The following is a 13,013-nucleotide window of genomic DNA, read 5'->3' on the forward strand; positions in this document are numbered from 1 at the left end:
TAAAACAATTCATTATCCACTGACAGAATATAACTTCTCAAATTTCTTCTTCTCCCCACTTTACACATTTTGTATAAAACAGCACATCCAAATCTCAATGTCTTAATGATCCTGAACGGGTGGAAAAGCCTTTTTCTTTGGTGATTCTTTTGAAATACTTTTTTCCTAAATTCAAGGCACACTTGAGCTCTTAAACGGCCCAGAGAGCGACATCATGAAACAAGTGAACTGAAATGTTTGTATGTAAACAAGTTTAATAAAACCCAGCGGTGACAGAAATAGCTCTGAGTTCTGATGTCAGCCTATACTGTATGACAGCACGCTATAATTTCAAGTTGTTGTGGTGAGCCAGCTGAGGGGAAGTGGTATCCTGCAACCTGAATAACTAGCAAAGCTAAAACGGCTGTTGTGCCATGTGACATTTTAACCAGAAGCTTATCACCCTTTCACAAATAGCTCAACACCAAACTGATTTTTCCCCACTTTAATTCCAAACATAATCTCCAAGCCAGATACTTAAAATTCTTGCAATACAAAATAATCATTCCACTTTCACTAGAGGGTAAACATAATAAGAATGACTCTTCATAGTCTTTTTCACTGTAATGTCAAAAGGGAAAATCAATGTTCTGCATTAATGTACTGTGTCCCCTGCTCTTCATAGGGCAGGGTTTCCAACTCACATCTGGCAATTCAGGCAGTGATCCCCAGCCTGCGCAAAAAGTTCTGCTCCTGGCTACCCTGGACATCATGCTGCGTTACCGCTCTGCTGATATACATGTGTAATATATAAGGAAACTTATTCCTGATTACAGTGTGACTTAGCATGGACAATTCCTAAACACATGAGGGGAAAAATGCTCTGGGTAAACCCAGCCCCTGATCTTCCATACATGTGGTCCTCAACCTTTTCAGCCCCTGAACCCCCTCAAAAAAAGTAATTTTCCCTTCTTAGCCTTGCAATACTTTAATTATATACTATTTCACAAGGGACAAAAAATATTGGTTGGAAAAGTTAAATACACATTAAACTGGTACTCGAAATATATTAATTCAGACTGCGCAAATAACCCTTAACCCCCAAACTACCCACTTAGCCTGGGGCTGAGAGCACCTCTCTGTACAAATGAGTTCATCAGTAAGAAGACTGGTGAAAAATAACACAAGCAAGACTGCCCCCTGGTGACTACATGGGAGAACAGTGCATGCTGCTGCTACCAACAGACAGTAAATAAGGCATTAATTTAATACATCACACACTTCATAGTTGCAAATAGCACTTGACAGTTCACCACTAACAATTGAAGGGTTTTACAGATTTCTCAGCATTCACTATTTTACACCAAAAGGAGACAGTATATGTTGTTTTGTCCAAATTATGTCAAGCAGAGGGGAAAAAAGTTCTTTTCTCCCTTTTTGGTTGGATAAAAGTGTCTCACTGGAAGGGGAAAAAAAAAAGATGGTGTAAACTGATGCATTGTAGGCTCAGTAGATGAAGAGGACTCGGGTGCGGGGCAGGGTGGACAAGGTGTCAGCCATCTTGCGGATTCTGGCGTAGTTGATGAATCCTCGAAGAAAGAGCAAGAAGCCTGAAGAGCAAACACAGGGACAGTGAGACACAGCTAGAAGGGCTAAAGGGAAGAACATTATAAGACCATGTGACACAAGCCAACATGGAGATGGGGAAACGTGACATATACGTGACATTGTTTAAAAGTATCTATGTCCTATATCATGATGTGAATCATTATCTGGATATGAAATGAAGATTTTGGTCATACCACACAGCTCTACTAGCAAGGTAGCTCACGATGAAAGACATGTGCTCAAGGACTAAGAAACTGGCATTTACTGTGAAGGAAAAAAGGTGTTCTACTCCCACTTTGCACCTCTATGTGCTGTAGTGAGGGGTTGGAGGAACTGGATGTTCATATCAATGAAATAATTATTATACAGTAACCTTATCCTGATGTAACTATTCTGTAACATACAGTGTATGATACATCAACACTGTTAGAATGGAGGCCCACAGAGCAGAAATCTGTCACAGGCAGGGCAAAACCATCTGATTCCCCATTTGATTGATTTAAATTCAAGGTCGGCTACTTACCCAACACCAGAAACACCCACCACAGCCAGTACTGTCCATCAAAGTAACCAGGGAAGTATGTGGAGAACTAGAAACCAAACCAGAGCGACAGAAATGACTGGTTAGAATAAATATGGCCTGCGATGGTTTCACTCAAATGAGTCCTGCATTTTTAAAGTGAATGAAGAATGCAACACTGCTTTTAAGACATCTTTGAGGAAACAGTGCAGCGCCAACAAGCCAGCCACTACAGAAACAACATTAAAATACCAGAGTGGTGTTTGGGGCTTTTGAGTTGTTTGTGCGTACATAAAACCACATTTTATGTGTTTGTATGTGTGCTGTGTAATGTCTGTGTTTGTGTGTGGGCTCCTTGATGTACCCGGACTATGAGGATCCATTTGATGAGAGAGAGGCCAAAGCCTGAGATGGCCCCATAGCGGCCGGCGGCTGAGGTGGTCAGACAGAAAGACAGGAAGAAGCCGATCCAGTTGAATAGGAATGCCACTGAAGGATGGAGGGAAAACAGCGTGTTTTCTCAGGTCATCAGAAAACAATTTCACTAATTAGCGGAAAGAGAAAGAGACGAGTAGGTAACTAACTGAAAAAAGTGAGCATGAAGATTCCGTCATTTCCTATCCTCAGCTGATCAGCATCTTCAAAGTCGTCCCTGGTCACAAAGTCTTCATCCTGTGATGGAATAAGCGACAGAAGAGCAAAACAAAAAGTAAGCTATTTAAGCACTCAACGAATCTCAGCACAGCACAACAGAGCAGTAGCAGAGCTTTCCAGTGCTTTACTTTAGTTGTGACAAACTTTTTCCAGTCTCCATTTGAATCAAATCGATCAGTTTGATCAAGTTTGTTTTATTTTAACCAGTTCACAATGGTGTATTTGAAATTCTACAGGTACAATGCAGTGCCTGAGTGAGTTGCAATGAAGCACGGGTAAGCGCCTGCTAGTGGAAACCAAACTTTGCTGACAACAGAGAGTAAATACAACACAAACAACCAGCAGACCAATGAAACCATCACAACACAGCGAGCCAATTTAATTACTATTATTGTGACTTTACCCACAGATCTGGAGTCAGTCAAATTAAATGTAGGACATCAGGGGAACCACTAGATCTTGTATAACTATCAACTAAGTACTAGCTAAGACACAAACATACTATACGGGTGGGGTACTGACACATACACTGAACTAACATCTGTGTTTTCACACACCAGGACCAAATACACTTCCTGTCATCATACACTCTCCCACTCCTCCCAGTTACCTCCAGTGAACTGCGAATTACATCATCAAAAGTCTCCAGGCATTCTCTGTGTTGAGGCTGCTGCTGAGCGCAAGGCAGTGTGTGGCAGAGAAACACAATACCAACAATCAAACATGGTGGCTCCACATGCAGTAAGGCATCACAGTGACCACTAACGGTCAGAGATGTTAGCGATTTTTCACTTGCTGGATATGTGTTTTCCTTTCAAGGTTCATCAGAAACAACAGGTTTGAAAGGACCAGTGTAAAGGATTTAGTGGCATCTAGCAGTGATGACTGCAAACAACTGAATGCACCTCGCTTCACCCCTCCCTTCTACGCATGTAGGAGAATGTAAGGTGGCCACAAAAGTTTCTCTAGAGCCAATGTTTGGTTTGTCTGTTCTGGGCTACTGTAGATACACAGTGGTGCAACATGGTGGATTCCATGGAAGAGGACCTGCTCGCTCTATAGATACAACAATTTTTTATTTTCAGGTGATTATACGCTAATGACAACATAACTATGAATATTATATCCCATCTCTGCCAACAGATCCCCTTAAATCTTACACACTGGTCCCTTAAAGGCACATCAGGAATGTATGAGTGTCTGCTGCTGCTGACAGAGACAGAGACAGAGAAACTCAGAGATGGCTTTCCTGTATGAGCTGCTCATGACAGGCCTGCACACGGGAGGTAACATTATTGGTGTCCTTTACAGTCCGTCACGCATTAAATACAAGTTTAATGGCACGTTGTAGGAGTTGAGGTGTGCTTTGCCCTTTATAAAAAAAAAGGACAACTACATAATAACTCAAAAGCAAAGGGCTCCCAGATACAAATGTTTTGTGCGTATACAAGAACACTTAAGTTTCCCAAAGCAATCAAGGCATTAAAGATATAAAACATTACATTAAACATGTAGTTGCAGACATAAAGAACTATAACATCAGAAACTCACATAATTTTTTTGAAAGAAAATTGAAAATCGACAAAATGAACATATCAAAACAATGTTTATTATGTCCACCCAAGATTTCTTAATTCTACACTGACCATCCATATCTTCATCACCACGGACAAAACTGATGTGAGGGAGTAGCACTGTCTGAGCTAACAGTACCTAGCTGTAAAACATACTCAAAGTACTACTGGAAACATTGGTTTCTATAGCTAACCTCCATTACCAGGTTAAATACCTGTCCAAAATTGTGTGCATCAGTAGACTGCACAAAATGTTTGAGTCTGAAGCTCCCTCTATGTTTCAAATGCAGCACTGATATTTACTTAGCGAGAGCAAACTCTGGTGCCAAGTACACAGACGGTAGTTCAGGGGACACTGGGAGAACAAGATAAGCACCTGTGAGCACATGTGAGACAGACTGTGGCCATTATTTGCTAAAACATTACTAAACGTCCTTTAATAGGAGCGATAATACATGTTCTGTTGTTGATCAAACCAGCAACAAAGAAGACAGCAGTTTGTGTAGGAAAGACAAAGAGACATAGTCATACAGAGTACTGACGACAAAAAACTTTCCATAGCAGGGCGCTAAGCACTTCCTGCCTTGCAGACAATGCAGGAAGTGTTTGAGCACAAGGTACAGTTTTAATGTGTGTGCACGTAGTTTACATACTGAATATGAACCTCAGGCAAAAAGGAAAAAAAAGTGAGACACTCACTCTTCCAGTTACCAGGGGAACAGTTGTCTCAGCCTTGGTTCTTTCTGCTTCATCATAGGAAGGTAGCGTAGTGGCTACGTTGTATGATGGAGGCTTGGGGAGAGCCCCGTCTTCCTTATAGTCAAAGTAGGCTGAAGGAGAAAGCACCAAGAAAGTGCACACAAAGGCGGAAGTATTAGTGATACAAAATCTTATTTCTTATTTTGACAACTGCATTTTGTGTTTACTTTCATTACCAAAAGTAAAGGCACTATCTAACATGTTCTTGTTCCTGTGTTTAATCACTGAAGCAGCTCTGGAAGTAGAAACAAGCTTGAGACTTTGGGAGGATCTCTAAACTTTCCATCCCCACCGACAGCTGACTCACTGACACTAGATTACAATTAAAATGCTATTTATACAAACAAGATAAATCTCCATTGTGTGAGATTTCGGTCACTGACCAAATGTTTGATTGCATCTATAGTGGTAATTTAACCAAGAAGGTGTGGTTCTTTTTGATTGATATGAGTCAACTATTATAGCTAAGTAAGAGGCCCTCTGAACACAACCAGCTCTTCTTCAAAGCGTGAAACTTGTGTGGTTGGCCTTACATCCAGTTTTATGATAAAGGCATCAGTTACTAAAACAATTATGAGGTTTTTGACTATAAAAGATATAGTCATGGATATCTCTCCTTTCTTATTAGCAAAGAGCAATGTACAAAATATTCCTATGTTTGTGAACTCGGATCAAGATCTGAGCCAAAAAAAAACGTCATCAGGACACCCATGAAGGATGCGCTGACTTCTGGCTTATTTGTTGCCTATACCTGTAAAAGTGTTTATCCTTTTGGAGCTGTCAAGAGTATACTGCAGTTATAAAGATATCAGTATCAAAAGCCCATACTGCGCAGACCAACACAAATACAATTCCCCAATACGCCACCACTGCAAATGACCTCAGCAACAGGGAAACATCTGGATGAGTGATGGCCTTACCAACATTGTCCACTGCAATGCTGCTGTATGGGGGTGGAGCGTCAGCTGCAACCTGTGGACCCCCTTCTGGTTCCTCCTCATTGGGCAGCTGTGGACAGGAGGAGAAACCACTTCCTGGTTTATTTAAGGTTACACTGCACTGGTGGCCACAATGGTTGCGCTTCACTTGAAACACACGCTTTTCAATAAAGAAGCTTCACACTTCCTATGCAGTGCTGAATGATTATTTCAATAACCTGGCCTATTTAAAAGAACTCACAAACTGAGCATCAATAAAATGACCAGATAAGAGGAATGGAAACCAGGACCACATCAAAGAAGTTTTTCAAGAGCATATGAACATTATACAGAGGAAATGACCGCAATGTGTTTCTCAGTTCTCTCCTTAAAAGTAGGAAACCTGTGAGCAGGGCAATCGATCAAAAACACTTAATCAAGGTTTTATCTGTCATTTCAGACACAGAGGCCAGACTCAGCTACACCTAACTCGAATTCCAAAAAATGAACTTCAATTACTCGCTACTGTAACCGAGGAAGCATTTTAGTCACATCACGTAACATGCAGAAATATTTAATTTGTCCACAGGCATGCTTCAACATATAGGGAGGACTCATAATTTCCGAATAGTAAATTAATGTTGAATTTAGGCCGAATTTACATAACATTTTTTTTCATTGCTAATTAATCTGTCACTTATTTTATCAATTAATCAATTAGTTGTCTGGTCTATAAAATGTCAGAAGTGTTTCCCAAAGTCTGCGATGATATCCTTAAATGTCTTGTTTTGTCCACAACAAAAATACATTCAGTTTGTTGTCATACAGGAGTGAAGAAACCAGAAAATACTGACATTTAAGAGATTGTTTTCTTTAAAAAAAAAATCACTCAAACCAATTAATTGACTACCAAAATAGTTGGTCATTGATTTAATAGTTGACAACACATGAATTAATATTGTTGCAGCTCTACTTGGGTTAAAGGTATAGGAATTATATCAAGGAAATTCCTCTGTAAAATAACAACTGCTCAACAAAAAATGGTTTTAAAAAGGTAACTATGTCACTGCGAACAATTCTCCCAGTGTTCCTCTTTGAGAAGTGGCAAGTAAAATAATTGTTTCCAGGAAATAACCAAGATGTAATAATAAGCCCTGTCTGCCCTACCACAACCTAGCTAAGTAGGTTAGCTGTCGGATTTAGCATTTAAGCTAAATGACAAGCGAACACACCCACTACTGTTGGCCATGTACTGCACAGACATTTAAGTTAGCATACAACCGTCGAGAAGTGCTAGTTAAATTAAGTAACAGTTTCCTTTTTTACGTTAGTATTCAAAAATGCTAACTAGCTGGCACATAGCCTTCCTGCCATGACTCAACGCTAGACAGCCACAAACAATTAGAGACAAAACGCCAAAACGGACAATCAAGTTCACATTCATGTGACGTTAGCTTGGACTAAACAGCTAACCAGGAAACGCTAGCATTAGTATAACGTTAGCTAGTTAGCGTGCTATTCAAAGCCAGCTTCAATCGAAGAAAATGACGAGGTTAATCGTATAAAAAGACATTGACAACAATGACATCCAGGAAACCGTTATTTTCAGGAGGGCGACACCAACACACCCGGGTGAGGGTGAGCTTCCTTAAGTCAGCGTTACAGTGTTAACAGTATAGCGTTACAGCTGATGTTAAAGTATTATGTTAAATCTTTAACGTGCTAGCTACCTATTAACTGATGGTTTTCTCATACCTGCTGATATCGGGCGCTCGGTTCGGCCATTCCGATTCGAACGGCTAGTAATCAGCGACGGAGAAGGTTTACGCCGCCGAGACACCCAACAAAATGAAATTATATAACAGTACAAACTGTAAACTCAACCCTCGCCACAATGAAACCCTGCTCGTCCCTCGACTGCTCGGTGCTCACACTGCCGTCAAGTCATAGTATTGGTCAGCACAAATCACAAGGCTTCCTTTTTACATTTTAAAATAAAAGCATTATTGGTTCAGGGTCACAGACAGCAGCGTTGCAAATATATTATTTTTAGTGAAGAAATAAAACCATGTACCATTAATAACGGGTTTATCCAACATTTTCTTATCCACGAAGAACTGTCATAGAACTCATATTTTTTTTTATAAAAAACCCCCACACATTTCCATTGCTTTTATTATGAAGCCAGAACCGACCAGTTGCTTCTTCTTTCTTGGTAACTTGACGCAGGTCTTGCTCGCCAAGCGATTGACGTCATTGGCCACAACAAACCCTCTACCGCCCCCACTTGAAATAAAGTGAAACAACCATGAAAATTATTACATTATGAACACTTTACCAACAAAATTATCCATCTATATATCATATATATCTGTCTATATACATATACAGGTCTCATATATGTATGTCTCATATATGCATCATCTTAAATATTCTTAAACACAGTCTCAGAATAGGCATCATCATGCAAGAAAAACTAAAACAAATGTAACTGGGTCTTGTAAGGTTTTATTGTATCTTTATCTAAAAACAACAATTCCTGTGACACTTTGAATGTAAGCTCAAGAGTCGGAGAAGTTAAATCTCAAACTGATATCTCGTCAAGTTACTCCAGCTTCCGGTACTTAAGGAGCACAGGGTATGTGGTGCCTATGTGCTTTTGGTTGTAGTGGTGGCAAACAATCTCCACATCGTAGAAACTGAACTGGACTTTGACACGCTCGTTGGGTGAGGTGAGAAAACAGAGGGTGTAGAGGGCGAACTCGAACTCAGGACTGACACCGATGAAGATGCTGCCCTTGGGTTTTATACCGTTCTTCCAGCTGAACTGTAGCGCCAGGATGTGTTTGTTCTCGTCGGGCTGCAGGGAGAGAAAGAGAAATGGCAAGTGATGAAAGAGAGGAGTGTTTGACAAGAGCAGCTTCTCTTCAGTCTGAGGAGAGGAGGAAGGATGGACAGAAAATGCTGAAGATGTGAGATTGAAACAGACTCAGTTTGAGGTGGCATCATGTAACTATCAGTATATCTATGTATGTATGTATGTATCTCATAATAATTGATTAGTAAGTCAAAATCGTTGACTTATCGTATAGTTATGATTTAGTATCTCATCAGTCTAACTCATTATCTCGTAATTCTGACTTAGTAACAGGCACCAAGGTTTGAAGTGAGGTGCTGATCTCTGGAAGTAGACCTGAAAGTAATGGTGTGAGACCTCTCTCTCTTTTTTCTTGCTATCATCACCTTTCATCTATTTTCTTCGTCTATTGAGAGAGATGAGTAAAGATTTCATGTTAACAACGTGTGCACAGATCATATAAATTTTGTGTTCATTAGCTTACTGAACGTTAGCCTGGATAATGCCTATAATTCAACATAGGCATGATCAACAGGCCCAGAGCGTGTGCTCAGGTTGGAAAGACAGAATGCAGAGAGCTGCTCAAAAGGCGAGAGAACAAAGTTGGTCGTGGCAGGATGTGAGGTTTCTCATAAGTGTGCAACAACGATGCTGAAAGCAAGACTGCAGACAGTGCAACTCAACTAGGGGGAATAGAGGAGATGAGAGATAGCGAGAGAGAGATGAGAGATTTGTCAGATATATGGGTGAGGAATGTGTGAAGGGGACATTTTAGAAGTTGGCTGTTGATAGGGAAAAAGGAGGATCTATATCATGTAACTGCCTGAAACTTAGAAATCTTGCTCCATTTTGTTCCATCTTAGTTAAAGCAAGAAGCACACAGCATCTCACCTGGGGTGAATTTGCATTGACGCTGTAGCCTTTGTAATCGATGTGTCCTAACTTTTCTTGCAGGTAGAGCTGGATCCAGTTGTGAAAGCCGATGACAGTCCGCCCTCCTCTCGTCTCTCCGACAAACACGTGTTCAAACCCTGAGGAGTCCGGCCTGGCGGGAGCCAGAGACACACCACATCGTCATTTGTTTCGTCTGAAATATCATTGTCTCTTTAACTTAGGAGATTTGCATTAGCTGTCATAAGTCATGTGCCATTTGGACAACATGTGGTGCTCAGTGTCTGTTTCCAGCCTGAACGTACAACAAATAGTTTTCGTGTAGTTCTACAGTCATGGTGATGCTGACTGGATGAGCCACACAGGCAGTTTCTCAGAATGTTTTACCATCAAAGCGCCAGATTCCACGGCTGACGTAGTTTAAGCGCTGTGCCAGATTTTCACCCACCTGCTGGAGCCTCTGCGCGCATAAAGTTCAAACCAGATCCTGTACAGCTGCTCCTTGAATTCTGTCTCATTCGCCGGAGAGAGGTGCTTCTCTACCAGGTATTTATGAGCTATCTGCAGACAAACAGGAAGTTCCGATAAAATGTTGTGGTTTACATGTTTAGCCATGCTAGCGGCGTGGCTCACAGGATGGCAGTATCAGTTGGGTGGCCCGACACTTCGGTCCACACTGAACGATGATTGAATGGATCGGCACAATAGTTTGTACATTAATGGTCCCCAGAAGATCCCCTGACTTTACCTCTAGTGCCACCAGCAAGTCAAAGTTTACATTTATGCTGTGAAATATATCAAGAGCTACAAGCTAAACTGGCCTCAGTGGTACTTTGTGTTTAGTGCTAAATAGAAAACACGCTAACACGCTAAACTAAGGTGGTGTTCAAGGTTAACATTATACCTGCTAAACATCAGCATGTTAGTATTGTCACTGTGAACATGTTAGCATGCTGACATTAGCACAAGCTCTCAGAGCCGTTAGCATGGCTGCAGACCTATCAAATTACCAGACTGCTTAATGCTGGGTTACACACATAGAACAACATCTAGAACATTCAGAACCATTGAGAAGGTGGACCAGATTTAACCTAACACGCTTATGAGTAATAAAAGTACTAATTTAGTCTTTCCCAGAGTCTGTTCAATTGTATTATATTAATATTTAACCAACTGTGCAACTCCTAGTTAGTTCTCATTTATTTTAGTAGAAATGGGCCTTCACAAGTTTACATCCAAAGGTCCCCACAGGTACCTTCATAGTAGGAGTCTGAATGATGGAGTCCAGGAACTTGTGGTTCTCTGCCACCTCCTCGGGGGTGACAATTTCTGGTTCACCAGTGTCACTCTCATAGTTATCCAGCAGAGAGATGAAAGCTGCAGACACAAACAGAGATGCTCTTCAAAAAGTGATTTTGTTCCGTCTGGGATAAAATATGGTGTCATTTTTTCAAAACAGGTAATATGTTTAGGTGCTGTCCAGTCCTACAAACATGGCGATAATGACAGTTATGCAGACTAAGCAAAACTAGAGCATATCAATCAATCAAATCATATTATTTATGTGGCACCATTTCAACAAATCCAATGCAGTTCAAAGTGCTTTACAAGTGATTGACAAAATTTGGATAATAATAGAGAGAAAGTCTCAAAACTGAGATTTGTGTGTCTGCTTTCATACATTTGGCATGAATAAATTCAGTAGCTCCAGTGAGCAGTGATGGGCAGTAAGGTAGATTTCTAGATACTAGACAACCTAAGTACAAAAATAGCAAGGAGGGGGGAATACTCCTTTTTCAATGGGACAGAAGCCTCAGGGTGAACTCTGAATACCAACTATTAAATAACACAACTCCCTATACAGCTTTCAGCAACATGCTGCACAACAAAAATCTGTGAAAACGTCACTAGGCAAAAGGTGCCGGAGGGAAACGTGCTTCAGCAGTTATCATGCGGAGGAAGATGTGAAGGAGGAGCAGGTGGTTGCAGAGGAGCATCTTTCTGCGCCCAGTGCAGTGAACTCTGCATGCTCTGTGCTTATGCAACATGCCACTGTTCGTCATAAGGAGATTAGGAGTAGATGAAAAAGCTTCACTCTGAAGGGAGGCGACGGGGAGGATCGTAACAAACTGGCAGACGGTGCAGTGGAATGTGTGAAAAGACCACGTCAATTCCAACATTTTCTGACGCTCAGTTGTGTTAGAAGCAGTAGCTCGTTCCCCATCCAGAAAATCCAGTTGTAGGCTGTCTCATCATGAAGAAAGATAACTCACTTTTGACTGAAATCAAGTCCAATGATGGCGATTTTGCATCTTGCACGCAAAAACAACTCTGTTTACTCCTCAAAAATGTTTCCCTACCCTCATGCACTTACCCAAAAAAGTCTCCTTTTTGAAAATGTTCTCATCGACATATGTAAACAGAGGATATCCTGCGCCATCGTTGTTGTCATCATTGTTGATGGCCATGCTGTCTCCAGCTTTGCCCTGTAGCAGGAAGACAACCACTTCAACAACCAAGATTTGACTTCTGTCTGTTTTACCAAAAAAATCTTAACATGCTCTTTTTGTCTGCTTCCATTTGTTTTGCATTCAGTCATTTAATGTCTTAAAATGCGGGCTATGGATATTTATTGATGGTTCAATGCAGTCCACAAAATCTGTTAAAGGTCTTAAATTATGTGTAGATGTGTATGAGTAAAGGTTAAACATGTAGGCAACAAGGAAGCTGCACGGGGGGGATGTGCACCTGCAGAGAGATCCTGTAGTCTTTTCCAGGTATGAGTCTGTTGACGTCGTTGTCCCATAGCTCCTGCACCATGGCCGACAGCTCTCTGTCACTCTCGATCATGATGGGATAGCTCAGTTGTGTTCTTGGTCCCGCAGTGGTTGAGCTGTGGATGCTTTGGTCTCAGTATATGTCTCTAACAGGAGGCGGTGGACAATGACAAAAAGTATATTTACGCTAGTAAAGTACAATTTTGATGCACTTTTCCTTCACAATGAGCAAAGAGCACGTAATACGTCTGTGTCACAGGGCAAGGGTTTCAAAAAATAAGTTTATTAATGCAAAGATTTTCCTTCAACAACTCAACAAGGTGTTGATTATTTAGAAGCCAAAACTCTTTGCACTTTTGAAAACAGCTGTTTTTTTTTTTTCTAGGTATCAAGATTGCCAAATTCGAAAACTATTGGGAGGAAAACGTGGGTGAGCTCTGTGATTTTTCTTTTTTTTTGTACAGTACATACTGATTT

General features: G+C 40.9%; 2 protein-coding genes across 2 annotated transcripts; both read right to left on the minus strand.

Moving 5' to 3' along the window:
- Positions 1 to 469: 469 nt before the first annotated feature.
- On the minus strand, positions 470 to 7,936 carry LOC121616997 (NEDD4 family-interacting protein 1-like). The gene is made up of 7 exons (XM_041951941.1): positions 7,767 to 7,936; positions 6,015 to 6,102; positions 5,035 to 5,165; positions 2,692 to 2,779; positions 2,472 to 2,596; positions 2,111 to 2,177; positions 470 to 1,589 (listed from the first exon to the last, which is right to left on the minus strand). The coding sequence occupies exons 1-7, from the start codon at positions 7,794 to 7,796 to the stop codon at positions 1,486 to 1,488; spliced, it is 633 nt and encodes a 210-aa protein (XP_041807875.1). The 5' UTR covers positions 7,797 to 7,936; the 3' UTR covers positions 470 to 1,485.
- Positions 7,937 to 8,547: 611 nt separating this feature from the next.
- Positions 8,548 to 12,609, minus strand: endou2 (endonuclease, polyU-specific 2). Its single transcript, XM_041952897.1, has 6 exons — positions 12,508 to 12,609; positions 12,134 to 12,245; positions 11,015 to 11,136; positions 10,208 to 10,320; positions 9,760 to 9,913; positions 8,548 to 8,871 (listed from the first exon to the last, which is right to left on the minus strand). The coding sequence occupies exons 1-6, from the start codon at positions 12,607 to 12,609 to the stop codon at positions 8,617 to 8,619; spliced, it is 858 nt and encodes a 285-aa protein (XP_041808831.1). The 3' UTR covers positions 8,548 to 8,616.
- Between the last annotated feature and the right edge of the window lie 404 nt (positions 12,610 to 13,013).

The sequence above is a fragment of the Chelmon rostratus genome, chromosome 14, assembly GCF_017976325.1.
Source record: "Chelmon rostratus isolate fCheRos1 chromosome 14, fCheRos1.pri, whole genome shotgun sequence".
Lineage (NCBI taxonomy): Eukaryota > Metazoa > Chordata > Actinopteri > Chaetodontiformes > Chaetodontidae > Chelmon > Chelmon rostratus.

Excerpts from the sequence above, each read along its gene's own strand:
- LOC121616997 (XM_041951941.1), bottom strand. The coding sequence starts at position 7,796 with ATGGCCGAACCGAGCGCCCGATATCAGCAG. Across the intron at positions 6,103-7,766 it reads CGAGCGCCCGATATCAGCAG|CTGCCCAATGAGGAGGAACC; the intron begins GTATGAGAAAAC and ends TCCTGTCCACAG. Across the intron at positions 2,178-2,471 it reads AATGGATCCTCATAGTCCGG|TTCTCCACATACTTCCCTGG; the intron begins GTACATCAAGGA and ends TTTGGTTTCTAG.
- endou2 (XM_041952897.1), bottom strand. The coding sequence starts at position 12,609 with ATGATCGAGAGTGACAGAGAGCTGTCGGCCATGGTGCAGGAGCTATGG. Across the intron at positions 12,246-12,507 it reads ACTACAGGATCTCTCTGCAG|GGCAAAGCTGGAGACAGCAT; the intron begins GTGCACATCCCC and ends TTCCTGCTACAG. Across the intron at positions 10,321-11,014 it reads TTCAGACTCCTACTATGAAG|ATAGCTCATAAATACCTGGT; the intron begins GTACCTGTGGGG and ends GTTTGTCTGCAG.